Source organism: Schistocerca serialis, chromosome 3 (assembly GCF_023864345.2).
Source record: "Schistocerca serialis cubense isolate TAMUIC-IGC-003099 chromosome 3, iqSchSeri2.2, whole genome shotgun sequence".
Lineage (NCBI taxonomy): Eukaryota > Metazoa > Arthropoda > Insecta > Orthoptera > Acrididae > Schistocerca > Schistocerca serialis.
The window spans coordinates 784,003,164-784,030,473 of NC_064640.1; the positions used below are offsets into that span (position 1 = coordinate 784,003,164).

At 41.6% G+C, this 27,310-nt stretch overlaps 1 protein-coding gene across 6 annotated transcripts in view; it reads left to right on the plus strand.

Annotated features, from left to right (window-relative positions):
• Positions 1-27,310, plus strand: part of LOC126470629 (transcription factor 12) — a 748,727-nt gene that overhangs the window by 67,172 nt on the left and 654,245 nt on the right. For all 6 annotated transcript variants that reach the window (XM_050098596.1, XM_050098600.1, XM_050098601.1 and 3 more), the window contains exon 2: positions 6,228-6,274. In XM_050098596.1, the coding sequence (XP_049954553.1) occupies positions 6,228-6,274 (47 nt within the window). The remainder of the gene's footprint in view (positions 1-6,227; positions 6,275-27,310) is intronic.

Genomic DNA, 27,310 nt, shown 5'->3' on the forward strand with positions numbered 1-27,310 from the left:
AAGATGTTTAACGATTTCTAAACGGTAAAGGAGGGGTAGTTTACGCGTCGTGAATTGCGTTGCAGTGACAGTGTCAGGTTCCTGTGAACTCGGTTCTTGCCACTGTCGTGGAAATGACGTAGCAGCTGTTGGCGATGGCCCAGCGTCGGGGACGAGAAGTTTGTCGCAAGACCCACACAGCGTCTTGACGCTGGTCATCTGCAGGGGTCCAGTTTCCTGGGGGTTGGAAGCCGGGCGGCTGCTGCTGTGTAGTACGGAGCACACTGCCTAGCCCTAGCGGATAACTACGGCGGATACCTTTAGGAAATGTATTGTTTCTGTCTATACATATATTTCCCATTCTCCTTTCCGTTTTATTACCTCTGTAGGAAACTTCGACAAAATTTTTCTGCCATAATAAAATTGGGCTGGTTTCTAACAACTAAGACGTAGTAATCTTGCTGATGAAGGTCTTCCTGCCACCGTTATTGTAGGTATTAAACGGTTATTGGTAAAAGTTGACGTAACAACGAAAAATGGAGAACGTGGCAAGAACTTGCGGACTGTATGAGGTTGAAAGAAAGGCTGCTGTGATGCTTGAAGCAGCAGCAACCACCGTGACAGACGTGTTGTATTTCATGTTGCTTTGATTATGGCGTTACTGAAGTAGTTCCACCGACGACGAAATAGAACGTATGTTAGGAAATGTGCATAAACTAACCGCACCGCGAACAGTAGGTGTAAAGAATATGTGATACTAGATATGACTAGATACGACCTATAACGTCGGTGATAATAGACATGAAAACACTTGCAGAAAGCGAGACGGAAGAGGGGGACCTAATGATTGTAAGGATATTTATGCAGATAACTTCCATTAATAAATATTTTTCCGACGGAAATCGCCTGCAGTTTTGCGAGAAAAAAAATGACTCTTCGCTACAGACAAGTCTTGCAGTCTTAACATATTCTCCTCGTATCCATTTTGGAATTTCATTCAAACCGTGTGTTTCGTGATTTTTACGACCTTGATAAATACAGTGCCCTTGTCAGGAGTAATGTAATTTCTATCAAGAATTACGTTGCCTTTGACGGACCTTTGAGCACTATGCACGAAGTTGGATATCCATTTTATTAGTCCTTGGGAATTCGCCGTTGTTGATGACTTTCTTAGCCGTTTTTTGATACATGAGCAGTCTCGTCTGATGTTTTTAGTACCGAGAAACAAGTAAGGGTGCGGTTTTCACGTCCGGTGAAATGAAGCCGTTCTTTGCCGCATGATTAGGCATAGTAGCTGGCTTCGAGTTCCCACGTCTGTGGAACAGCTGCGCTTACCACCTGGCATCGATGTTAGCTTGGCCGAGACAGACATGAAGGGCCTTCTTGCCAGCATGCTACCTCGGAAAATAATTCCACCTGCATCGCCACCGGGAAAAAATCCAATAAAAGCCGTCAGAAACTGACAGCCGAGCACTGGTAAGGTCGTGCTGATTTCTGCGTGAAACTCAGCTGGTTAACGAGATACTTGATAGTAGGTAAAGGTGGTGGAAAAAAGAAAGCAACGCCGAACGAGCTGTGAGCCGGTTCTGGGAGAGCTTGGTGTGGTCAGCTACACGCTCGCGCACGTGACGTATCTCTCTGTGGTGTGTGTGTGTGTGTGTGTGTGTGTGTGTGTGTGCGCGCCGTAAAATGCAGCTGATGCGATTGTAGCGAGAATCTAGAGTGCTGGATAGGACAGTCCCGGAAGGAAATATTACTCCTTGCCCGTGAAAACTTGCACGACATGGATTCTACTAGAGACAATGCTGTATGTTGTCAGTAGACAGTGTGGAGCTCATAATGTGGAGTGCATGTAGTTGATGAAGTTTTACGTGTGAGACGCTTCCTCGTGCAATGAAGTGTTTTTAAGGTTGAGATAACTTGTTTGTCACGAGTCTACATCAGTGCAGTGTTAAAAATGGGACGTTTTGAGAATTTTACATGGTTAACCACTGAGAGGAATTTAGTAAGTAAATAATAATAAATTTGTAGCATCTGGAAAGAATCGTTCATTTATTGCTTACTCCTTAGTGCCCTCTTCTGATACTTTTATGCACAACAAGGTGGATTCAAATATCCGTGCGACCAACTGCATTTAGATTTTCCGTAACTTCCCTGAACCACTTAGGGGAAGTTCAGATTCCCAACATTATTCAAGTGAGCTAGTACTTCGTCTGTAGTTACCTCGTTGCCGACAGTACGTTCAGCCATAGTTGTTCTTTAGTCGACCATGCTTTACCTGCCCGGCTAACACCGTTGATAACGCTCTGAACACACATTAGGGCGGGGCATATACCAAATCTCTCTCTCTTCACGTAAATCTGCGTTTTTCACATTTCCAAGGGCACTGTCATTGCTCCACATATTCCAGGTTTTGGGCTTAGTGGGTATGTACCAGAATACCACCCAATATGGAGTTCTATCCTAGGATTTTCAGCTATCACCTATCGCGTCTTCACTTCTTGCGATGATTTGTTAATTTTAAAAAATCCCAAACTGCACCATGCCTCAGAGTTCAAAATCGCTTGTTCAAATGGTTGAAATGGCTCTGAGCACTATGGGACTTAACATCTGTGGTCATCAGTCCCCTAGAACTTAGAACTACTTAAACCTAACTCACCTAAGGAGATCACACACATCCATGCCCAAAATCGCTTGTTCTCCTATGGTAAATCAGTTGACAGTATCCTTAGATTTAGGGACAGTTTCTTTGCTTTCTCTCTGTTATCGAGATACTTTTCTCTCGCGTCCTATTCACGGATGGAGTGTGAGAAGTATGATGACTTGTGTGCTTCTGTGCGAAATACTCTGTTCTAACTTGGTACTTCGCATTTGGGAAAGTTGCTCATGAGACTGAGAAATATTGCTACATTACGCCCGGAAAACTTCTTGAGCTTTTCTGAACAGGCACTCTTAGATTGTCTCCTGATTGAATTTTTTCAGCGTCTTTGTTACACACACTCGCCAGTCAGATTGTGTGACATGACTGACTCCATTTGTATGTCATTGATCGTGTTGTAAAATGCCGCTAAGTTTTTACATTTCGCTAAGGAACAACTTTAAAGTTCTCTGTATTCGGAGGTAGTTGCTAGTCTTCGCACGTGGTTGCTATTACGAAAATTGTGAATCGTTAATACTTCTTAGTAGGTAACAGCGCCATCTCACTCTAGCATTTCAACTAATAAAAGAAATGAATCTACAACGGAACAGAAATAACACAATACATATCCCAGGAATGCATCTTAAATTATTACTTTGTGGAAGACTTTATCCAGGAATGCATGGCCGAGCGAGGTGGCGCAGTGGTTAGCACACTGGACTCGCATTCGGGAGGACGACGGTTCAATCCCGCGTCCGGCCATCTTGATTTAGGTTTCCGTGATTTCCTTAAATCACTCCAGCAGGCAAATGCCGGGATGGTTCCTTTGAAAGGGCACGGCCGACTTCCTTCCTCATCCTTCCCTAATCCGATGGGACCGATGACCTAGCTGTGTGGTCTCCTACCCCTCCCCCCCCCCCCCCCCCAACAACCCAATCCAGGAATACATGGTGCTTACTGTTTACTGTCTGTTATGAAGTTTACAGTCTAGTCGTATGCACGGCGAATTTTCTTTAGTAGGCATCGATGTGGTTCTGACGAGAGAACTTTCTGAAAGTCTAGAAACAGTCTACATATCCCTAACCATGACTCAGAGTGCGAGTTTAGTTTAGAGTTTTAGGTGGTTTCGGAATCCATGCTAATATCGTGGAGAAGGTGAAGTTGTTCCAGGTTGGTTGGTATGTCTGAACACAGAATTTTGCTCTAAATAGTGTTGTTGTTTGATAGTGTTTCGATGCAGCAATTCACTTGACTCTTTCTGTTGGTGGGTGCGACAGTGTTGTTTTTCAATCTCTGGTGACAAATAAGTGTTCAAGCAATCTTCCATAAAGTTATTCTCAATAGTGAAACTAATGGAAATGCAGAATCTAACAGGAGCTATGTAGGATGCTACGACCGTATACAGGTGGTCCCGGGAGGCATGGTGAATACTCAGGGATATTACAGGAACGTACTTTAGATTCAAAAAATTCGTGTAAACATGGGCTCAAACGTGCATACCTTAACAGCTACTGTATGAACACTTCATCTTTGATACTATGAAACAAATCTCGTATACAGCAAGCTCTTGCCTTTCCATAATTTGGGAGATGGTAATGTGGACCAAAACAAGAACAAATACCCAGTAAACATGGCCCGAAAAGTGCGTACCTTAAGACCATTTGTTCGCCTCCGCTACTTTTTTCTGCTTAACATGTGCTCATAGCTCTTTAGGTATGTATTTTAGAATTTTAGAGCCCATGCTCACTAGACTTCTTTACTTCAAAGATATTTCTTGCCATATCCCTTAATATTGACAATTCCTCCGTGGATACCATGTAGAGTGCTTGCAGTACAGCTGCCTTTCAGCACAAATATTCGTTAATCTTAGTAGTCTTTAAATCGTCTGACAGAGAGTGCTGTCACTTTTAAACCCTCTTTTATGTCCTCCTCGTTTAGCATTCCATTATATGCGACAAATATAAAATCGCCATTGAGATTACGCAGTGCTTAAGACATTGTTTTGTTAATGTGAAGAGCGGCGTGCAAACCTTGTCTGCATAGCCCGAGTAGATTTTTCTGAATTAGAGTCGGTGCTGGATGTTTTCATCTAAAGGGCCATGGCTGGTTTCGTCTCCCAGACATCTCAATCCGGAGCTTGTGCTCAGTCACTGATGAACTAGTCCTCTATGGAATGTTAAATTCTAACCTTCATTCATTTCTTCATCCGAGGCATTGATGGCATGACTCGCTTAGTAGTAGTTCATGTACGCACGGGAAAAAAATTTCGTTTCCATAATTTGTAAAAGTACCCAGTCTATCTTCCTGTCTTCTTTCATACAGCTGTCGAGTGCCTACAGATTATGTTGGAGGTATTTTTCCTCTTTTCAGTGCTTGATATAATGTTACATTCATCGTTCAGTTTACCAAAAATCGTTTCACTCCTCCATTTTACAGACTTTCTTCAGACACCGATATTTTATCCAGTGCACGTAAATGTTCACATACGTATCTTATCTACCCTTTTGTTCAGCCCACCTCTGCATCTTTCGCGTATGAATTCCGAAGAGCTACTGTCTGTTTTCCTTTCTGTCAAACTTCATCCCCTTTGCTCTGAGGCGACGCTACGGTTAAAGGAGTGTATTTGCATTAGGTGCACTGTTCAAATCCCCGTCCAGCAATACAGATACAGATTTCCTGTAGTTTCCTTAATTCAATGAGATTAATCCTTCGAAAAGAACACGGCCGGTTTCTTTGCTCACTCTCGTCTGATACGAGCTTGTGCTCCGTCTCAAATAACCTCGTTGTCGCCAGGACGTTAAAATCGTAATTGTCCTTCTCTTTTATGCTTCTGTTAACGCCGCCCATTGATTTTGGAGAAATCGTCTCTTTAGTGAAGATTATCTCTGAGCTGTACCCAGGAACATAATGAGCTATTTACACGTTCACCACCAGTAAAATGCTACAGATAGCGAGTTGCATGTAATGCTACAGGTAGCAAAGTTTGTCACTCGCGAGTAAACGAAATTGGTGCTATTTTTAAAGGTCAGGTCGGAGATATTTAGAACCCACTTTGTGATGCTCCATGTGTAATGCAAATGTAGTGAGTGGAATGAATGAGACCACGCTTGGAATTACGATTTAACGACTTTGTCTCGGCTACATAGCTGAGCAAGAACAAAAATTAAATTTGGTGGTGTATTCTTTCTTTGACAGATGGCTTCTGTGTCTGTCTTCTGTTATGAATCTGTTTAGGGAAGCTTCGTTATATCGTCTCAGCATACAGGGGATGACAATTCGAATAATGTGGGTATCTTCGCTCCATGTTGTCGCATTCTTTCAAATGAGAGTATAATTTGATAACCATGTCCTCCATAAACTTTTCAGTTTCGCGTGCCACACATGTCGCAGAAAGCCCTCCAATCGGAATTCAAGCACGCTTGACGCAAGAATGTGGTTGGATATCTTTGTCATAATTTTTGTGATTTCGTACTTAACAAGATCGTTTTGCGTATATACGACGTATAGGTGGGGTGCATGTATCCAAACTATTTCTAATACTAGCATGTCGTTTCGTTCTATCGTCGTATGTGTTTTCAAAGTGTGCTCACGCAACTCCTTGTTGTTTCAGAAAAGCCCGGTTTCCAGTCTCCTTATGGCACGATGGACAATGGCATGGTGAGTAGTCACGAATATATCTACAAGGGCGTCAGACTCTTTCCTTGCATTGTAAGTCTGTCTGTACCCTCTTCCACTTTAAATTTCATTTCGTGATTTTTAAACGAACTCATCACATAATAAACGTACAAATATTATCAGTTCCGCCCAAAAAAATATTGCTTCGCGCAGATTATCTTTCAAATTATTTTCTTGAAAGTATTAGCATGCTGTTCGTTTTCAGCCGACCGTGTAACAAGTACGTGACAGAGCGAAGTGAATCGGTGACAGTATTCTGGTCTGTCGACTCCCGCACATGTGCTGCATTATGTTTCCTCTGTCTGAATTTTCAGTGAATGCTTAGATAGTTCCTCAAAAAGTCTTTACGATTCTCATACTTCAGCTCCTGTTGAATTTGCGTGTGTTGTGTCATTAATGATATCTGGGAATCACCACCACCACCACAACAATTACGCAGTTCTTGTGCAAGAGGTTTCTGAACAGACCTGCTCAGTTGCAAGGTCGTGTTTTCTTACGCCCTCTCAACAATTGTCTCATAACTGAGCAACATCGGTCAATAATTTCTTATGAACTGAAAATATGAAGGATAGTCGAATGAAAACGAGGCAGATCGAAAAGTACAAGTAAACTATTTTTTTTTTCAAAAGTAATTGCCACAACTTTTAATAAATTTATACCACTGAGACAAGAAGGCCAGTGCCTTTACGAAAAAAAAAAAAAAAAAGTTTGCGGTTGTCTACGCAACGGAGGTTGTATCCAGGCGTGTGCGTTTTCATCCGAAGAAAATCGAAGGCCATGAATGTCTTCCTCCAGGACAGCAAAAATATGGAAATCACGTGGGGAGAGATCGGAGACTGAATGTTGGATGTGTAACGACTTCCCAGCGACACTTCCGCAGAGTACTCGAATCGACCGTGGCAACGTGTGGGCGATGCCACATATTTTCAAATGTGCTACAGAAGTTTCTCTGGAAGCCCTTACACATCTTCTTTAAAGTGGTGATCTCTCCCCGTGCGATTTCCGTATTTTTGGAGCCCTGAAGAAAGACGATTGAAGCTCTAGATATGCTTTGGGATAGTATCATGATTCTGCAGCCAACCGAAAATATTTTTCCACGATGACATCTTCAGTCTTGTCTCACAGTGTGATGAAGGTATTAACAGTTATGGCGATTACTTTTGAAATAACAATCATTTCGTATTTCTTTTCCATCTGACTGCGCCTTATACTTGTGAACGATTCTCTAATTGCCTGTAGGCGCTACTCAAGTTATATGATGAAAAGTATCCAAACGCACATGTGTAATGCGGAATAATTGACGACTATATGCCACGAGAGGCGGACTTGCCAGTACAAAAGGAGACGGAGGAGGGGGGGGGGGGGGGGGGAGTATTGTATTGTAAATGGTAACTGTAGAAGCAGTAACAGCAGAATGAATCGATCAGGAGAGCAGATGACTTTTCGAAAGTGGATTAGTCATTGATTGTCATTTGAATAACACATCCATCAAGGACGTTTCAGACCTTCTAAAGCTGCCCAACTCGGCCGTTGATGTGATTGTGAAGTGGAAACGCGAAGGAACAACTGTAGCTATACCAAGACCAGACAGACTTGTACCGATGGACAGGGACGTCGAGAATTGCGGAAGATGTTTGTGAAAAAAAAAGTCGCATAAAATCAGAGGAAGGAATCGATCGTGATCTCCATGTGCTACGGGCTGTCCAGCTAACTCAATGACTGCGCGTAGGAAATCAAAAAGAATGGGATAAAATGATAGAGCAACTCCTCATAAGCCACACATTTCTGTAGTCAATGCTAAGTGATGCTTGAGGTGGCGTGAAGAGCGACACCATTGGACAGTCGATGACTAGAAAGGAGTGATTTGGGGATGAATGGTGCTGTAACCTGTGGCAGCCTAATGGAAATGTGTGGGTTTGGCAAATGCCTGGAGAACGTTACTTGCAGTCATGTGTAGTATGGAGGAGGCCATATTACGATATAGGGGTGTTTTTCAAGCCGAAGGTGTGGCCCCACTTTGTGCTTAAGAAAATTCTAAATGCAGAATGATGTGAACTCTCATTATGGCCGTGTACAACAGAGGAAGAGTTTGGAGATGATGATTATATCAGCAAGACAATACATACTGTCATAAAATTGCATCTGTGATTCAGTGGTTTGTGGACAGTAACGTTCCAGAAATGGAGTGGCCTGACCAGCATCCCGACTTGAATCCGAAGGAGAACCTTTGAATTATTTGGAACTTCAGCGTCGCTGCAGATCAGTCGAACATAATCATTGTCTTCTGTGGTTCCGGCTGTTGAGGAAGAATGGGCTGCCATTCTTCCACTGACAGAAACCTCACACAGTTCAAGCTGTCATGAAAGCAAAGGGTGGAACACACTGCGTATTAATGTCCAGGAATAATGTGTAGATACTTTCGATCAGATAGTGTAGTTAGTGAAATTGGCAGTACTATGAAGGATTATCAGAAAACAAGTACACGTGTTTTATGTGTGGCCTGTAGTGATAACAAGAAACGATGGAATACGCTGAGGAGTAGAATGATGATCTTCACACTCAGAGGTTGGCTATGACGCCTGTTCGGTCTTTGTGGACCAGCTTTATTCATAACCTTTCTTCTTGGTCTTTCTTCACACGGTAGCACTTTCAAAATATTAGTCATCCGCTTATAAGCAAATACTGACTGCTTCGAGCGGTGTAGATGATGTAGAACTGATACCAGGCAATCGTGCGGCATTGCACAGCTGACACAAGTAATGGCAGTGTAGTGTTGTGTATGGTTGTATGGAATTAACACAGTAAGAAGGGTTGATGTGGAGACGTGACAGTGGCAGAAAGCAGGTATAGTGTTTTGACGTGCTGATGAACACAAGTGAATGATGTTGCCAAATTTGATCGTGTTTCTACACGGATAGACTAACATTTTTACTAGGAATGGTATACCACTAGCACCCGTTTATTAGTAACACGACTTAAGAAAAGTGGTCGTAGAGAGATCCTAACCAACAGGGGTGGGAGACGAGTATCATGACAGTCATTTTCGTACCCAGTTGTAATTACTATTGTCTGATAATGCAGGTCCATATCAACCAGTTTCTGGGCGACCATTGCGGTGGTAGCTATATACAATGGTCGTTGAGTTTCTGGCCATTACTCATAGTAGTACATAAACCTGCATGTCTTCAGTGGCCAAACAACACAGAAGCTCGACAGTAGGTAACTGGAGGCGTGTAGCTTGGCCCCGACGCCGCAATATGGCATTAACCCACAAGCGTGTGGAGCCTGTAATTAAGCTGTAGTTGGTTCTGTAATGATGTTTCGGGGTATTTTCGTACCATGATTTGGGCCCACTCATTCAGGTTACCATTAACGTGAACCAGGTTGTTCATTTCAACGTTCTGGGTAAATGAGTTTATCTTTCTTCTACATCATGATGATTGTGTTGTGGGGGCTCGTTTTCAAAGAGGACGACAGCCGTGTCACAGTGCTGCGCGCACATGTTCCTGGTTTGGTGAAACTCGGGCGCCTTATCGCACCGGGACTACTCCACTGAATCACCTGCTCTTAATCCCTAGCAAACGAGGAAAGGGGTGAGGCTACATAAATAGCTATAAAAATACCTTCAATTTTGTAAACACAGGATTTAATCAGCAGTGATTGGCTTTAGCTGACTACGGTAGACCTGAAGAACTGTTTTTCTCGTCAAATTGATGGTTGTTATGAAGGCAAAAAGTTCTGTTAAATGATGCTAGCGTAATATCTTCTAGGAAAATGACTTATTATAGTTACAGTGCTTTTCACGGCTTGTAGTGGCGATCGCCGTTCTTTCCACATGGTGCTCCCATCTACTTCAATCGTCATCTATCACATTGTTTTCAGTTCAGCTATTTACTCTTCCGTAAGAAATTTATTTTCGTTTTATCTAATTTTTTACATCCTTTCACAGCTGGGAGGAATCTCATTTCAGGCGCTTCCGTCATACTTATTTCTTTTGGTAAGGGACCAGGATTCATTGCCGTTGAGATGTAAAGAAACTGCAGTAGCTTCATAAAATTTGAATTTATTTCCTGTCCTAAAAATAATAATATAGGCCCCAAATCAGTGTAGGGTGAAGGCATGACTACGTTAGCAGCGCATCTAAACGTCTTGGCAGTCGGATCAAACAAACTTTGAGTGTCCTCCGTGTGCTATTGGAAATAGTTACCATCCGATTACAAAATTCGGCTGTCTAGACGAGCATGAAGTGTGTATCATGGACGACACGTCATTCGAAAAGATTGGGATGGGAATAGCAATACCTACTTTGCGAAGTAGTGGTCATAAACGTTTCGTGGAAACAGTGTACGAATCTTGTCTTGGTGAAATACGGTTGTAGAAATGCTTTGAAGATAGTTCTAAAACTTCCGTTGCGTCGCTGTTGCGACTACCCGCAGCGTGTATGGTTGAATCATCCGTGATGGTGCCCCAGACTATCACGACATGTGGACCGAATGGTGCTACGTTGATGATGATCATCTCAGTGGCGTCCCACTACTGTAGGCAAAAATTGACGGGCGTTCATCTCTGTACTCTGCATTTGAATATGCATGAGCAAAAATTTTGCCTTGTTTGGTGCTGCCTATGATATCTTCAATTGTTCTTGACTGATTAACCAAGGAAAGCTTGCATATGATCTCACAGGTAGCGATTGGTTGTTTATTATATACATACTTGGACCACCGCGTAATAGAGCTTACACGGTATTCACCTGTCCGGATTGCAGGTGCTTTCCTTGAGACACTTCGTTACAATAACCAGACCAGTTTTTTTTTCTTTAATGACAGTTTCGCTGTGTCTTAATTTTTATTCCTCTGAAATTTATTCAGCAATGACAGATGTAATGCTGCCTGGTAGTTGGGTCGTATTAATGTCTTCACCAGAAGGTACATGCCCTATCAGTTGTCAGGCGAGTTGTGTCTTATCTAGAGGAATGATACCACTAGAATAGCGCACATACGACGTTTTTAATCAGCAGTTTCTTACTTGGAGACTCGCAAATGTTAAGCCTTGCTTGAGGTTCCAGACAGGCCTTATCTTACTCTTCGGTGTCGAGTGTCTAAACGTTATCGCGTATGAACGGCATGCTTCCATACGAGGTTCTTACAGTTGCTCGATTGCAGAACCGTGTCATTAAAGACCGAATTTCACTAAAAAAAAAGTTTTGGTTGTTGTTTCCTCAACTGTGGATGAGACATCACATTGGGAAGAGTTGCCCAAAATTGTACCACTTTCTAGATTCTGTTTATTGTAGCCTAAAGAGTAAGCTACAAAATTATTTAAACCACGCCATCCTCTACTGCAGGATGCCGTTCTTGGTATCAGTTGTAAAGACTGGAAATTCTGAGAAAAATACACACTACGCTAAAATTTCTGAACATCTGCAAACGTCACAAATGAGGAATCTGTTTTCCTAATTTGTATCAGTGGATGAATGAATTATACATCCATTATAAACCATCCTGAGTTTAAAGAAACATACAAGTCTGACTTTAACGAAATGTTCCACATTGCAGTTTCTGCATCTATTTGGAGGCAGTCCAATATAACTGTTTCTCTCCTTTCCCCACCCCTGCTCACTTTGAATGAATCCACGTTTTTCATCTCATGCATCTGATCATTTCACCCATTCTATCTTCCTCGCATGACTCTCTATACCATTCCTTTGTTTTATGAATGAGTTTCTGTGGTGGCTTCCTAGCAGAGTATCCAAAACACTTTCCACAGCCGGAACTGCGGTACCAAATTCTTTTCCTTTGCATAGTTTAGATTTTTCTTTTTAGCATGGACTGCTCCTCAGTTCACAGGCCTCTTGGCTTGTCTTGGAAGTTTTGATTGAAGCTTACCTCATTTCCCTGGGATTTGTCAAGTTTTTTCTTGATGGTTTCTTCTGGATTGAAATTATGGGGCAATCCGTTTTCTTATGCGATGTCGAACGCAATGTTTCTTACATTACACGTTCTTAAACCTAACATAATTTTTTTTAATGTAGGAATATGCTGTTCCAATTAGTTTTCAACTTCGTTGGAACACACTTCACTGCGGCCAAAAGTTTTTTATGTCCCAGTTTGCATTTCCGTTTCTGTTTTTAAAATGCCTTAGGCACATTTTAAATGCGTGAATATTCATTTAACTTGTGATCTCTAATGAGATATGTTGTTCCAGGTAAATGCAGTTCATCTATGCTTCATTTTCCAACGCCTTTACTTTGTGTTGCAGTATGGCAATATAATTATTTAATTAATAACTTAAAGAACACAAAATTCACCACATCATTTCTAAGCATCATGTTGCATTAATAATGTCAGATCCATTCTCTTAAAGCTCACTATATGAGCAAGATTCTCAAATTGTGCCGGTATAATATGGGAAACTTACAACCATATATTAAAGGCAACGTCGCCATTTTCTGTCAATTTCTAATAAACGAACCACAGTACATAGTCATGACTGACTGAGAACTGTCTGAAACATTATGTTGCCACTTAAAACAGTAATTCTGTACACGAAATACATTAAAACAACAAAATAAACGCTGTCTTTAGACCACCTCTTTCTCAACACACACAGCTCATAGCTGACAGTAGAGTTCAAAGAAGTACATAGTTCACGCTGACTTTACCAAATGTCGGTTAGTACAAGAGATACGAATTTTATAGCAGTGGTGCAAATTAGGAAGCGGTATAATATACACAGCTCTCCCGTAGATGCTTAATTCAGTGAAAGTTTGGGTCGGCTATTTGATATTACTTGTTGCACCACATGGTTTTGGCTTTCTCCGTTACAGGTAAGCTTCCGATCAGAACAGACTCTACACGACGAGCAGTAAACAGGCTTCAGTGTGTGCGTTGTCTTAATGGAGACAAGTTTTCTATTTGCTTCAGAATCAACAAGTATCATCTTGTTCTGTACTGATTGTCTTCACTGTTCACTAAACGCGAAAAATATTTTCATCCGCGCATTTGACTGTTCTTGTTTCAAAGGGGCCTAGAAGTGGAAATGATTCTACACTGATATGCAAAACTGAAGGACGAAAGTTACTTTTGCATGATGTATCACTGCCAAGTGACATAGGTCTGTGAAACTTGGACCACAATAGAAAGAATTGCTACCGTATAGTGCAGAAGGTAACTGAATGAAATATGCAATGAGACGAACAAACATGACAATAATTACATTGAAGTCACCGCTGTCTGTGACGACACCAGGACGTTGCAAAAGGCGGGACGTGGTTCTTAATAGTGTGTGTGATCACCACGGACAGCAATGCATGCGCTGCAACGTACTCCCAAGCTGGCCACAATGTTGGTAAGGAGCTCTTGTGGTAGGGCGTTTCACTCCTCCACGATGGCGGTTGACAACTGCTCGAAGTCGTTGGCGCATTTGAACGTGCAGCAGTACGTCTCCCCACGGCGTCCCACAGGTGTTCGATGGAATTTAAGGCGGGCGAATGGACAGGCCACGCCATTCGCTGAATATCTTTTCCTCTCAAGAACTCCTCCGCCTGCGCTGTTCGATGCCGTCGCACATCGTCCATAAAAATGAAATCGGGGCCGGGTGCATTGAAAAGACGCACATGGTGAAGTACAGCGTCACAATAATGTTGACTGGCGAGTGTAATGTGTTCAAAGATTCGGAAGCCAATGTGCCCATGCACCATTATACCTCCACACATAATTACGAGACCACCAAAACAATGTTGCTGGCTGTATTACGTGTTGAAATCTCTCGCCATACGAGGTACGTCCAATATCACTACTCAGACTGAATCTGCTCTCATCCGAGAACAACACGTAACCCCATTCCTCGTAGGATCAGTTCCTATGCTCTTGGCACAATCGCAAATGGCTTCGCCAATGTGCGAGTGTCAACGGAACACAAGGTACTAGTTGTCGGATGAAGAGATCCACTCCGGTGCAGTCACTGTGCCACTGTGTAGCGTGATATTTCGTGTATTGCACGCCTGTTAAATACGGTTGCAGTTTCACCTGCTGTCTGACGTGGGTAGACATTGTTGGACCATCTCCTCTACTACGGGCTGCAGTGCCTGTAGTTCGGAAAGCTCCATATGCATGTGAAACAATGCTGTGAGCAATACCAAACTCCTGGGCTACAGTCGTCACATTTCGCCCTCCTTCCTGTGTCCCCATGATTCTGTCCGTGTTCGGCCATCCAACTGTTGTCTCTGGTCCACCACAGTGCACCGTAACGGCTCGTTGATTGACACACAGACTTTTTCCGTTCCTATACCCTCCTGATGTTACGTTTGCGATCTCCATATGGCAGTATAGTCACGCTGACTTAACGCCATGTGACGTCCAGATTTCTGTGCAAGACTGGGGTAGATCTTTGTCAACATGCTCCCGCCGTTTCATTCTTTTTCCACCGACTAGTTCATAAGAAATGGTACATTATTTATTTCGTCCTTAAGTTTTGCAGAGCAGTGTATTTCCTCAGGCGTAAGCATCGAATATAGCAGTTCTGTGAAATGTTGGATTATGTGCGAGAGTGAGACAGGTTTGAGTAGCATATTGTGGACAATATGCCAAGGATACTGTATTGAATGGTACGCAGCAGCAGATTTTTATTTCACAGATGTGCACTTTCGAACAAAGTGCCCTTTAAATTTGTATATTCTTTGTTTTTTATTTCACAATAACGTTATTTTTTAGTTCCACAACTCTCTTTCGTTCCATGCTCTTGAATTTAAGAGCGCAGACGTTCTCAGAGATGCAGGTGGTTCAAAAGCTTCTTTTGAGCAGTTTAGTAATATCGTTGCTTTCGAAGCAAGCTTTTCTGCAATACGTGTACACAGGAGTATATTTATTAGAACTGTGTTTTAGAAAGTCAGCTACAACAACGGTGCTCCGTCGTTAGTAATAAATTTCGTGGGTCTGGTGATTAAAGGACTAAACGACCCATGTATTAACCTTTAAAAGTCTACGAAAAAGTGCATCAAATCTCAGGGCGTGAATACGAGATGAAGACCTAAAACAAAGACGAGAAAGTGCTACTGCCCTAGGAGTGACAGGGTGATTCAGAAAATGGAACTCAGAAGTTTTTCAGAGTAGGGAAAAGTGTGCACTAAACGTGAGAGCCAGGATAGAAGAGTATTTTTGTAAGTGTAACCACCCGCATGAAAGGGTTCAACACTTGTCAAAATTTTGGGAGGCAGTTGTGTGATTATCGTTGGCAGCTGCAGTGAAATGTAGCTTTTCTGAAGCAGCTGTGCTGTAATGCAAATGTTTCACGTTTCTGTTATTATGCTCCAGATAATCCCATTGACACGGGATGGTTGTATAAATGGAATGTCACGTGTAATGTTTATCTAGACAGAAAGAACGCTTCTAATCCTATATTCAAGCCAGGACGCCGCAGTGTGGTAGTTACACCTAATATCGTCACTGCAACACAAGAAGAGCTGTGCGCTGCCGAGCATATGTTGTTCCCCTCAAGAAAATCGAGAAGACGTTTCTTTCGATTTGTACAGTTGCAAGACGAAGGGAGCAATTGATCTGCTTGACACACTATTTCCATTATCAAGCGACATAGAGGAAGTATAGTCCTAGCCAAGCCTGCAGGTTGCGCTATTGTATCTGACAAGAAACGGTACCTGTGGAATGTCCAAAATACATTTCAAGTGTCAGTCGTGGTCAGAACTTTTCTTTATAATTGTGCCGGAACGAAGTGAATTCGAACGTGGGCAAGTTGTTGGTGGTCGAGTGGGAGGTGCTTCCTAACCGAGGTACCCCAAGTGTTTGGTGCTTCAAGTGGCCCCGTATCGAAGATTTATACCCCATACAGGGAAAGCAGAAAAACCATGATCCCGTAAGTTACTACACCGACGAAATTTTTTTCTGAATGATCGTGACAGATGCTCAATGAGGAGGATTGTGACGAAAAATAAAAGGACGACAGCTGCAACTGACACTGGAGAACTGAATGTCGCACTTGCGAACCCTTTCAGCGCAGAGGAAACATGAAGGGAGGTCCATAAGCAGGGAATTGCAGGGCGAGCTGGAATTCCGCAACCATTCATCAGTGATGCAAATGCCCGTAGAGGAACACGTGGTGCCGAAGGCATAAAACCTGGACCATGGAACAAGGGAAGAAAGTCGTTTGGTCGGATGAGTTTTCTTTCATTCAAACTGCTTCCACTTTCAGGTGGAATTTACGGCGCAAGAGTGAAACATGGAGGGTGTTCGGTGATGATTTGGGCGGCCATGTATTCCATGGACTCCATGGTTACTCGGGAAGGTCGCATTGCTGCCAAGGATCTATGACCATTTTGACTGGTCAGGTCCATCCCCGGTACAATGTTTTCTTCCCCACTAGTGCTGCTATGTTCCAAAAAGTGAGGGCCACTGTTCACACAGCTCGCATCGTCCAGGACTAATTTTCTGAGCACGTGGGTGAATTGTTTCTCCCTGGCCAAGTCACCGTATCGTAGTACTATTGAGCCTTTGCGGTCCACTTTGGAGAGAAGCGTGCCTGACCGCTGTCGACCTCCATCACCTTTACCTGAACTTGCCACTATTGTGCTGGAGGAGTGGTATAAGGTTCCCTTCAAAACCATTAAAGACCTGTTATTTTTTTAATTTAATCGTATGACTAGGGCTCCCCGTCGGGCAGGCCGTTCGCCTGGTGCCGATCTTTTAATTTGACGCCACTTCGGCGAGCTACAGTCGATGAGGATGAGAGGATGATGTTGAGGACAGCATAACACCTAGTCTCTGAGTGGAGAAAGTTCCCAGACCCAGCCGGGAATCGAACCCGGGGCCAGAGGATTGACAATCCGTCACGCGGATCATTCAGCTACCGGGGGCGGACAAGAGCTATGTTTATCCATTCCGGTACGAGTGTAAGCTGTTTTGAATGCCAATGTGTTTCCTGTATCGTATTAGGCGTGATAATGTGTTGTTTTGTTGATGGGACGGTAACGAGAATTAAAAGTAATGTTGTCCTTTAAAGTAACGAAGTAGCCATTCAGATTAAAATTCTTCGTGCACTTGGTGGAATTAAAGCAAGAGCCTCCATAACTTAAGAGGAAACGTGAAATTTCTAGATATTTTGCCTCTTGGACATTTGCGGTTCGTGGTGACACACTGGCACCGTATCGGAGAAATGCGGTAGAACATGTGTTCGGTAAGCTCCATTAATGAATCGTGCCACCATTGCAGTGAGTTCCCATTTTTCCCAAGCACCACAGTAAACTTATTTTGTATTTTTTTTCACTCACACACTCCTCACATTTGGGGAATATATTGTTCTTTATCCGAATGCACTAAACACTGCAGAAGCAGACTTTCACCATAAAAACTGTAGTGTTTAAGATGATGAAATAGTAGATAAATAATTCTCTGGCTATGAGTGCGGAAGTTCTAAACGTATTCCCGATGAGTGTAATGAGGACCGTCTAAAATGAGTGAGGAATTGGCGAATGATGGAATAAATATACGTTTTACGAAAACCTCACTCGACTTTTCACGATTGATGAAAATTTAAACGACGAGAATAGCGAAGTACAGATTTCAGGCCTCGCTACGTGTGCTAACAATGCAGACAGTTATGTAGAATCGTGGAGAAAGATAGTCTGTACAACAAACGTGTCGTAGTTCTTGTAAGAAATTTCTTAGTTCTCGTTAAGTGAGAAGATTTAATAACAAATTTTTGTGAGCTACAGAGATTTATTTTTATCGCGCGCATCTGAGCTACTTGGTCAGCATCTCTAGAATCAGCATCAGAACGGACCGATAGGAATTTGGGATGTAACTAGGGGTTTGCGATTGAATTTCAGCTCAACTTCGGCGCTGCGAAGTCAACTTCGTCATTGCTAGAAATTCAGCCTTGCCTTCACTTGAGGTGCACGATGAAACTCAGCTTAAGTTTTAGATTTAGATCTTCCAACAAGATGTAAGCCTGTTTCATTTTGCATACCAACGCGACCTATTGCATTATTCTGTTTCTTACAACAACTTGTGCATTTTTTAGTAAATGATTTCTCCTTTTACACTAATATATATATATATTATCTTTAACCCTAGCATAAATCTTATCGTTCATATATCATGTATTGCAACATTGTGTTTTTCTACCCTTACCTTAACCCTCTCATGTATCTCTCCGCTGTGCTGCGATTTTTAGCAGTGGTGCCCTCTGCAGCTGAAATCGTGCTTAAGGCTTTGTAGTTGTCACTGCAATAAAAGTGCTGGAAAATTCTAGCCAACTCTTCATAAGATATTAGTTTAAGCCGTAACATATGTGTGGATTTTACTGTTACTTTGCAACAGAAATAGCCGCCTCTCTATGGCTACACTGTACTTAACTATTTGTTCTGTTTCACTTATACTCAACATATTTCTATCGTTTTACGTATCTCTTACGTGATTTTTCCTGTAATTCATTTCTTTTCTTCGCCTCAATATTTCTTCGTTGTGAGATATTACAGTTTTGTATCTTTTGTGTAACTTTGAATCTTTGCTTTGCTTCCTCTTAGAATTGAGCAGAATTATTTTTTCCACATGTAGAAATTTTTTAAGTTAAATTTTTATGTTATTCAGACTTGTCTTTCATTGAAGATTCGTTGTCTATTTATGTTCAATTTTCAGGTTTAGCCCTCACTAAACAGGTTTGCCCTTTTTTATCTCCAATATTAATATCACTTCAGTTTTAGTTTAGATTCAACAGAGCTAGACGTACAACGCTAACATCGTCACTGCTGCTGTCTCCACCACATCTTTCACGATAAGACTAATACCGCCACTCCCCTGAGAGGAACGAAATCATTACAAGGTGCGGGACATTCTTCAGGGAGGACGTACGACGACGTATATATGGAGGAGTTAATAAACGAAATAATACTTACGTCAGAAGATACAATTATGTGTTTTGTTATTACTTTCCTCTGTACCAGTATCCTACTTAGAAATTTCGCAGCCAACAGCTTTCAGTGCTTTCAAACTACCTACTGTTTCCGGAAATTAAGTTTCCCAAATTAAGCACATGCTGCATCTGAATGGAACTCGGCGATCTCAGTTAGATATTTTGTGGCTCGTTCGTAGAATGGTGTGAAAGTGCAGGGATGACCACCACTGGTAATGCCTTAGTCCTTAAGAAAAAAGCGATCCCCTGAATCAACTTTCACCTAACCTTGATGTCACTGTAGACTCTGAACAACAACATCGTTTCAGTACATCACTGACTTCACTCGAGAAATAGCCAGAAGCTTATTCACATGATGCAAACAATAAAATGTGTAGCATTAAAAAAAAGAAAACATTCTAAAACACTGACAGCTGTAAATTCCAAAAACATATTACTAGGTGTCTAGTATCATAGAATAAACATTAACCTCGTAGTGAGCGAGCTCAGTGCAGACGAAACATTAACAATGTATTCTGTCGGCATTCACCAACATTTTTGGAATTATTTGTACTACCATAGGCAGTTCATATGTTAAAATACATACGCAGGCATATTATCAGTGAAAAAGGGAGAAGGGAATGCAGATTCCTTAAGACTTTCCTTCAGAGCTAAGTCATCAGCTCAAGTGAGCGGAAAATATCATTTTTTTCAGAGGTGATCTCTGCTAAATGACAGACACAGGCAGCACAAAGGTGTGCAGCGATTTGATGACAGATTGCGCTTACCATTGCCAGCTTCAGTTACATGAAATGTGTAATACCTTCACTTAAAAGAGACGTTCCACATCTGCATCAGCTACATGATTCCTCACTGGCCCAGAAACATCAGATTTACTTTCACAACAGCACACAGGAATCACAACAATATTTGCAAATTTTGCTATACAAAACACTTGTTTGTGTACACCAGGTTCAGAAGATATTCAGCAAATAACACTGTTTTACCATCACAAGAGTGTCAGCTACCAGTACTGCATAGCCATTACAAAAAAATCTACGTTTCTTCCACAATGTTTTGGAACACGAACATACCTCCAAAGCGTTGTTTATTCCTGTGAATCTGGTGTTCAAAGTTCAGTAAGTATTAATAACAAAATTGTCCTTTAGGTAATGAATTCTCCTATTCATATGTGAACATTAAAGAAGGCTGTAAACTTAGGCTTAGGTAGCTGCGCAAGACATTCATACAGACCTATTAATACTTGGATGTAAGGTCTTGTGAACCCCTCGTGGGACAGTGGTACTGGATATCGGACACGCAGTAGTGATTCAGAATTTATTATGGCATATAAAGGTCTATATATATCGACGCAGTGGTTAAGGAGCCGGACTCATGTCTGAGTTCTGCATATTACAAGAAATTACTGTACATGTAACACGTGATATTTTCAGTTTACGGAATGGAATCGTCTCAGGTTCGTCGCAAGTAGGTTAAGGAACCGTGGCAAGTTCTAGTTCAGCGTTGAGTTCCTTCCCTTAGACCCGTCAAGTTCTATAATTACGTTAATGACTGGTTTGAAGTCTGCAAAAGATTGAGTTTCCTACGTATCATACAAGGGATTACGTACGTAGTTCAGTGTCTTAATACTAACAACAGGGCGGAAGGAAACCACCATATTTATTTGACATAGACAACAGAATACTTCATAATTTATCGGAAAATAGTTCTCACAGCTTAACGATTTCCGCGCTGCAATTTAATTATCTCCCTATATCGTTGAAGCATTCTACACCGAAAATTTAAAACACCCAAGGCAATTTCGTCTGTGCTGGTTTGGTGGTTTACAGTGATACGAGCGAAATGTTCTCTACAGACTTAGAGATGGTTGTATAGATATTACTTCTAGGCTTCACCTTGCCGACTATCAGGCGAATCTTCGCTCATAATGTTTCACTGCAACGAGCACGCTGTCCGATTTGAAATCGTAATTTTAAGATTGTCTATTCGCGTTTGTATACAGATACCTTCATACACTGTCGATACATTCTCTCAAATGATTCCAAACATTTATTGTATCACTGTGAATTATGACAGTGTACAAACTATTTAATTTCGAGTAACTAATAGTTGTTACAGGTCAGAAAGTGAAAATAATTGCAATACTTCGATATTTGAACTAGAACAAAATTCTGCATATCTTTCATAGTCAGCAGGTAAATTAATGAATGATTCGGTGACAATCGATAACAGCGTGGTTCATTAGTGTCAATATTACAAAGACATCCTCAAGGGTTTCCAGTTACACTATAGGGTTACAGAAATATTAGAAACTGAATAAGATTAAAACCATGTGCTGGACCAAGATTCAAACTCGATCTTTCTGTTTCGCGAACAGTTATCTGCCAAATAAGCTATCTGATCAAGCCTTATGTTCTTCCTCTAATCTTCTGCCAACTTTCACTCCAACCGTTCTAAATGCTTTCAGTCCATGTGCCGTGGGTAGATGATGTAATTGATTGGAGCTTCAACAAAAAAGGTAAAGATCCTCATTCGGATCTCGGCCCACAACATAGTTCTGTCAAGAAGTTTAATTTCATTGTATGCCTCACATCAAAGTGAACTTCTAGCTCTGAAGACAGTTATGTTCAGACTACAGGTAATGTAAAGTAAATCTCTCTGCTAATGCTTGTTGACAAAAGAATAGTGTGTCGGCTGAGTCAGAGACGATATCTGTTTAGCGGAGTATAGTCAATGAAAACGCACGTATTAAAAGAGGAATGCAGTCTGAGGATTTTCTACACAGTTACCGATTTAATGTATCACAACATATTCAAAACTATTTCCAATAATCATAAAATTTTAGATTTTCGTTTGCAACCGAAGATAAATGAATCAGAGGGCAACGGCGATTTGTCTACAATGTTTTTATATAATTTTTTTATATTTTGAGTGATCACTTTGTTTGTAATCGCATCAGTTCACTTATCTTCAGCTACTAATTATAGCCTCTACCAAAGGCAGGTAGGTGATAAAAATAGCATGCTTAACGACAGAAGACGCTCAAGGAATGTTTAGAGAGTTACGAGAGAACTGAGGAATTGGTTAATATGTTGCACAGGCTACTTGGTATCCTCCGAAACAGAATGGACAAAGGCTCGTGAAAGTGCACCAAAGAAGGCAAAGACCATTTTGTCAGCTGGTAAGGAGATGACCACTGTTTTTGGGACTCCCAAGGAACAGTCCTCATAGATTACCTAAAAAAAGAATAGCATAACTGAACCCTATTACGTTTCCTTGTTCGGTAGGTTGAAACTTTCGTTTACAGCAAAAAGACCAAGGTTGACACGAAAAAAGTGCTCATGCAGCATCCCACACAACAGCGATAACAATGGCAAAAGTACATGAATTGGGCTTTGAATTGGTTCCTCATCCACCCTATTCACAAGACTTAGCCTCCAAGTGACTTCTTTCTGTTCCGTAAGGTGAAACTATCTTGCTGGGAAGAAATTACCATCATACGAGTAAGTGATAGTAGCAGTCAACGAGTATTTTCCGAGGGGATGAAAAAACTTGAGGGTCGCTGGACCATGTGTATATCCCTCAACGGAGACTGTCGAGAAGGTGAGTTGTTTACGAAACAAACCATTTTTCTTGCTTTTCAACCAGACTTATCAAACCATCCTTGTATGTGAAGGAATAGTATCACAAGTATTCCATTAAATAAAGCAACTAATTGATAAATAATTAAACACACGGGGAATCAAGGTGCTTGGTTATTGACGAAAACTTATTGTCTATGACAACAAAGATCAGGCTATCCTAAATTCGAAAGCTGACTTGACACCACAATAATCGACCAGCTGGTAACATCTTGCGTTTTGAGACCTGAGTCTGGCGACCCAGCCGATTTCAGTGGACGTACACTGCACTACATCCTAACCACTCCATTCTAACCAATGCATCTTTGCAATTTTCATACACACACAGCATTGCCAAATGAAAAACTTGCGTTAAGCGCCAGATATCTTGGATTCGAAACCCAAAACATTAGACCCATGCACAAGAAAGACTCCGGGATTTGTTGTGTAGTACTTACAAATTCACGTTTAAAATACTTATTATTTTATGTCTATGGCGCAGGCTAGACCATGGAAATTAACACCACGGGCTGAACGTTACTAATTCAGAATGCATTACACAATATCCTGCTAAATGTCATTGCCGAGAATGTTGGTATTAATCTGTGTTTTGTTTCTTTACACATTTCTGATTTAGTACTAGGCTCTGCAGAATGAGGTGCAGCTCTCAAGCATATCCACAAATGTAGCATTCAGATGTTTGTTTCATCCGTAAAAACAAAGTAAAGAATCATCAGATTACAGAAGAAAGCCGTTGAGAACGGCGACGATAGAGCGCACATACTATTCCATATTTGTGCTTCAAGGACTCGACTCATTAATTTTCCACATACACCAGCTGCTATACCTCCCATCAGAAAGATTCAGCACGTATTCGTATTCAGGTTTCACCAAATGCGCTTTCGATCCTGGAAATTAGACTGAGCATATTAATGCATTTTAAGCGTGTACGCAGTGATCGTTATTTTACAAATATACAAGCTTTGTCACATTCACCCACCAAACAATGAGGAGTACTTATTTCGCTGCATTTAGTTTTCGTTACATACGCATCTTTAATCATTGGTACTCTGCAGCCGGATTAAACTTTGTTTAAACACTCAACCATTGACATAGATATTCCCAGAAAGTAAGAAGCTTCACTGAACCACTGTTACAACAGTTTTCTGGTAATGCAGTTAACAGAGCCATTTATTCAGAATGAGAGTTTCACTCTGCAGCGGAGTGTGCGCTGATATGAAACTTCCTGGCAGATTAAAACTGTGTGCCCGACCGAGACTCGAACTCGGGACTTTTGCCTTTCGCGGGCAAGTGCTCTACCATCTGAGCTACCGAAGCACGACTCACGCCCGGTCCTCACAGCTTTACTTCTGCCAGTATCTCGTCTCCTACCTTCCAAACTTTACAGAAGCTCTCCTGCGAACCTTGCAGAACTAGCACTCCTGAAAGAAAGGATGCTGCGGAGACATAGCTTAGCCACAACCTGGGGGATGTTTCCAGAATGAGATTTTCACTCTGCAGCGGAGTGTGCGCTGATATGAAACTTCCTGGCAGATTAAAACTGTGTGCCCGACCGAGACTCGAACTCTGGACCTTTGCCTTTCGCGGGCACTTGCCCGCGAAAGGCAAAGGTCCCGAGTTCGAGTCTCGGTCGGGCACACAGTTTTAATCTTCCAGGAAGTTTCAGAGCCATTTATGTTGTAATACAAATGGTGATCTGCTCTTCAGTGAATATGGATATGTATTTACGCACACCGTGAATAAAAAACATGTTGACAAGAGAAATATGATATTGTGGCAGTATTAGGCAGTAGGATTAAAGGATAGACTCGATAGATTGATTGTGTTGAGTTACCAATAACAAATTTGCACATTTAATGAATCACAGCTTACAACAATTTACTTAAGAAATCGCTTTAGATCTCTCCGTAGAGCATCACAACAATACCTTTCACTTGAGCTCAAGTAGATGGAGGAAGAACAATTGAAAAAAGGCTCGCATGCAAATTGATTCCACCTTTTAAGAATTTAAGGAGATTAACGGCCGTCTAAATAGCGTGCTTACCAGAGTCTTTAAAATACAGCTCAATGAAAACAAAACAAAACTTCACAGAACTTCCTAATTTTAAAAACTCTGAAAAGCTTCCCGTATGCAATTAACTTGGTTGGTTCTGTGTCTGGATCCTGGGTAACGTTGCTCACAATAAGGCGACTGTGACACATTCATTCGGAACTATGCAGCGCAGAGTGTTTATATCATCCGTATCTAAACGTTGTCACCATGTGTACAAATAAATTACATCAAAATTAGCCATTACCCATGGGTTACCTGAAACAGTTCAGTATCAGAGACAAGCCACATCAACATGAAATAAATCAAATCAGTACGTGCTGGCCATTGGGAACACTGTCACGAAAGACAAAAACAAAAAAAAAAAACTAATTCTGCAGGTTCCGCCTATTCACGTGCAACGAAGTCTACATTCATTGCGGCATGTAACCTGATTACTGATGGGCACTACATCTCAGAAAACAAGATGCAAGGTTCCAGCGTAGAAAACCGTTGATTCACTGCGATTAAGCAAGGGCAGAAACAGCAAAAACTCGTTTACAGCATCTGGTAGATAATCCATCTTCTAGACACAAGCAAACCATCATTATTTATGGGTCTCCAAATGTCACAGTTCACAGCCGCTTCTGCACTCTCAACACCAGCCAGGCACACGTTCCAAAAGGCTGAGTGTATACTCCGCTCGATATGACAGGGGTTGCCTCCGCTGCTGCTTCCGCCCTCGCCTCGCTTCGCTTCCACACTCCAGTTACGCCAGCACTCCGTTCAGTCCACTCGTGGCGGCGCCAGATAACCCCGTTTCTGCCAGAGGGAGCAAACGCCATCTCTGTCCAGCGATCCAAAAAACCAGCCTCGTGCTTGTTACCAAAAACAAAATCCTTCCACCCTTGGCACATGATGTTGACAGCAGTGAATTGAATGTAAAATATTTTTACTACTCAGCATTTTTTACCTCCCTATTCACATTACTGACATCTCTTTGTCGTGTTATTCTATTATTAAGTTGGACGCGTACAAAAGTAAAAAGATTTATGAAAATTTGTAAACTGAAGAATGGCATCGTAAATGGAGACTTAGCATTAGTCTGAATGGCTCGGTTGGAGGCAAAGTGTGGACAGGATGATGCGGCGCAGTAAAACAAAACAAAACGTACTATATCTTTACATAGGTGATTCGTATCCCTGTCTCCGCTCCTGATTTTCTTCCTTGTAGTTTCCATAAATTACTCCATGCTGATCCACAGTTTATTCCTTAATAGGGGCTGCTTATCTAGTGGCCTCTCTTTATTGACACGTACATTTCGAATGAAAAACCGCATTTACTACGTATGAGATAGGCGTATTTGTAACAATTCAGTCATCTTAAATGTTTATGTAAAATGTAATCTTACCTGTAATAGATATCCGTACCGTTGCATGAAAAAGGGTACACCAGTGTGCTGTGTATCGTCACCTCGACGAACCAGAAAGTGACAATCAGCCGCAGAGGATTGCATATATGTAGACATGAAGAATAAAGATGTAAGACGTTAATAACGTTTGTTTTATTTAAAAAGCTTTAAAGTGTTTTCACCTAAAAAATTCAAGAGGCATTACTTCTCAGCGTGCTCTCGTATTTCATACTGCTTAAGATAAGTAACTCAACCTAAACTATCCACACTGGATGCAGACGATGTAAGTTGCTTCGGCTGTCTTCAGGTATATGAAATATTTTTCACGCCAGTTTTATTACACCCGCTCTGTGGAATCCATAACTGTTATGGAGAAGAGCTTTGTGTTTGGGAGATTCACTTGATCAGAGATTATAACACAAATATCAAACGCGCTCAAGCGGCTCATGTTGAAGAAAACTCAATACCAAACTCATCACTTTCTAAGACGGTGGGGTTGGGTAGACGAGAGAGCAACTGCGAGATCCTAAAGAAATAAGCACACAAGGTGGTGCGCAAGACGTTTGAAAATCAGAAACGTACAGTGGAAGGGCATTTATTGAGGTGTCCCATGTTTGCGATATTCAGAGGAATATTACTACATAGCTCTAATGAAATATTTCCGCAAAGGACACTAGGAAAGTTAAGCATAGCAGCGCCATTATGCTACTCTCTCGACATAATGTTTTATCCATAAGACACGTTCATTCTCGTGCGCCCACAGTTCTAATTCATCCACACAAAAAATAGTACCTGCAGCTCCATCACGACTTGGCGAAACCAAGTAAAATAACATGCGCCACAGCCAAGACTATAGGAGTCTGAAGACTTACAGAATATTGACAGTTCGTGTACACTACGATTGTCAACGTAAAAATATACATCTCATTTTACAACGTAGAAAAGGGCATTTGGTAGTTTTCCACTACTTTCACAATGCTTAAATGTGAATTGCTGGTAAAGACAGGTTCAAAGAT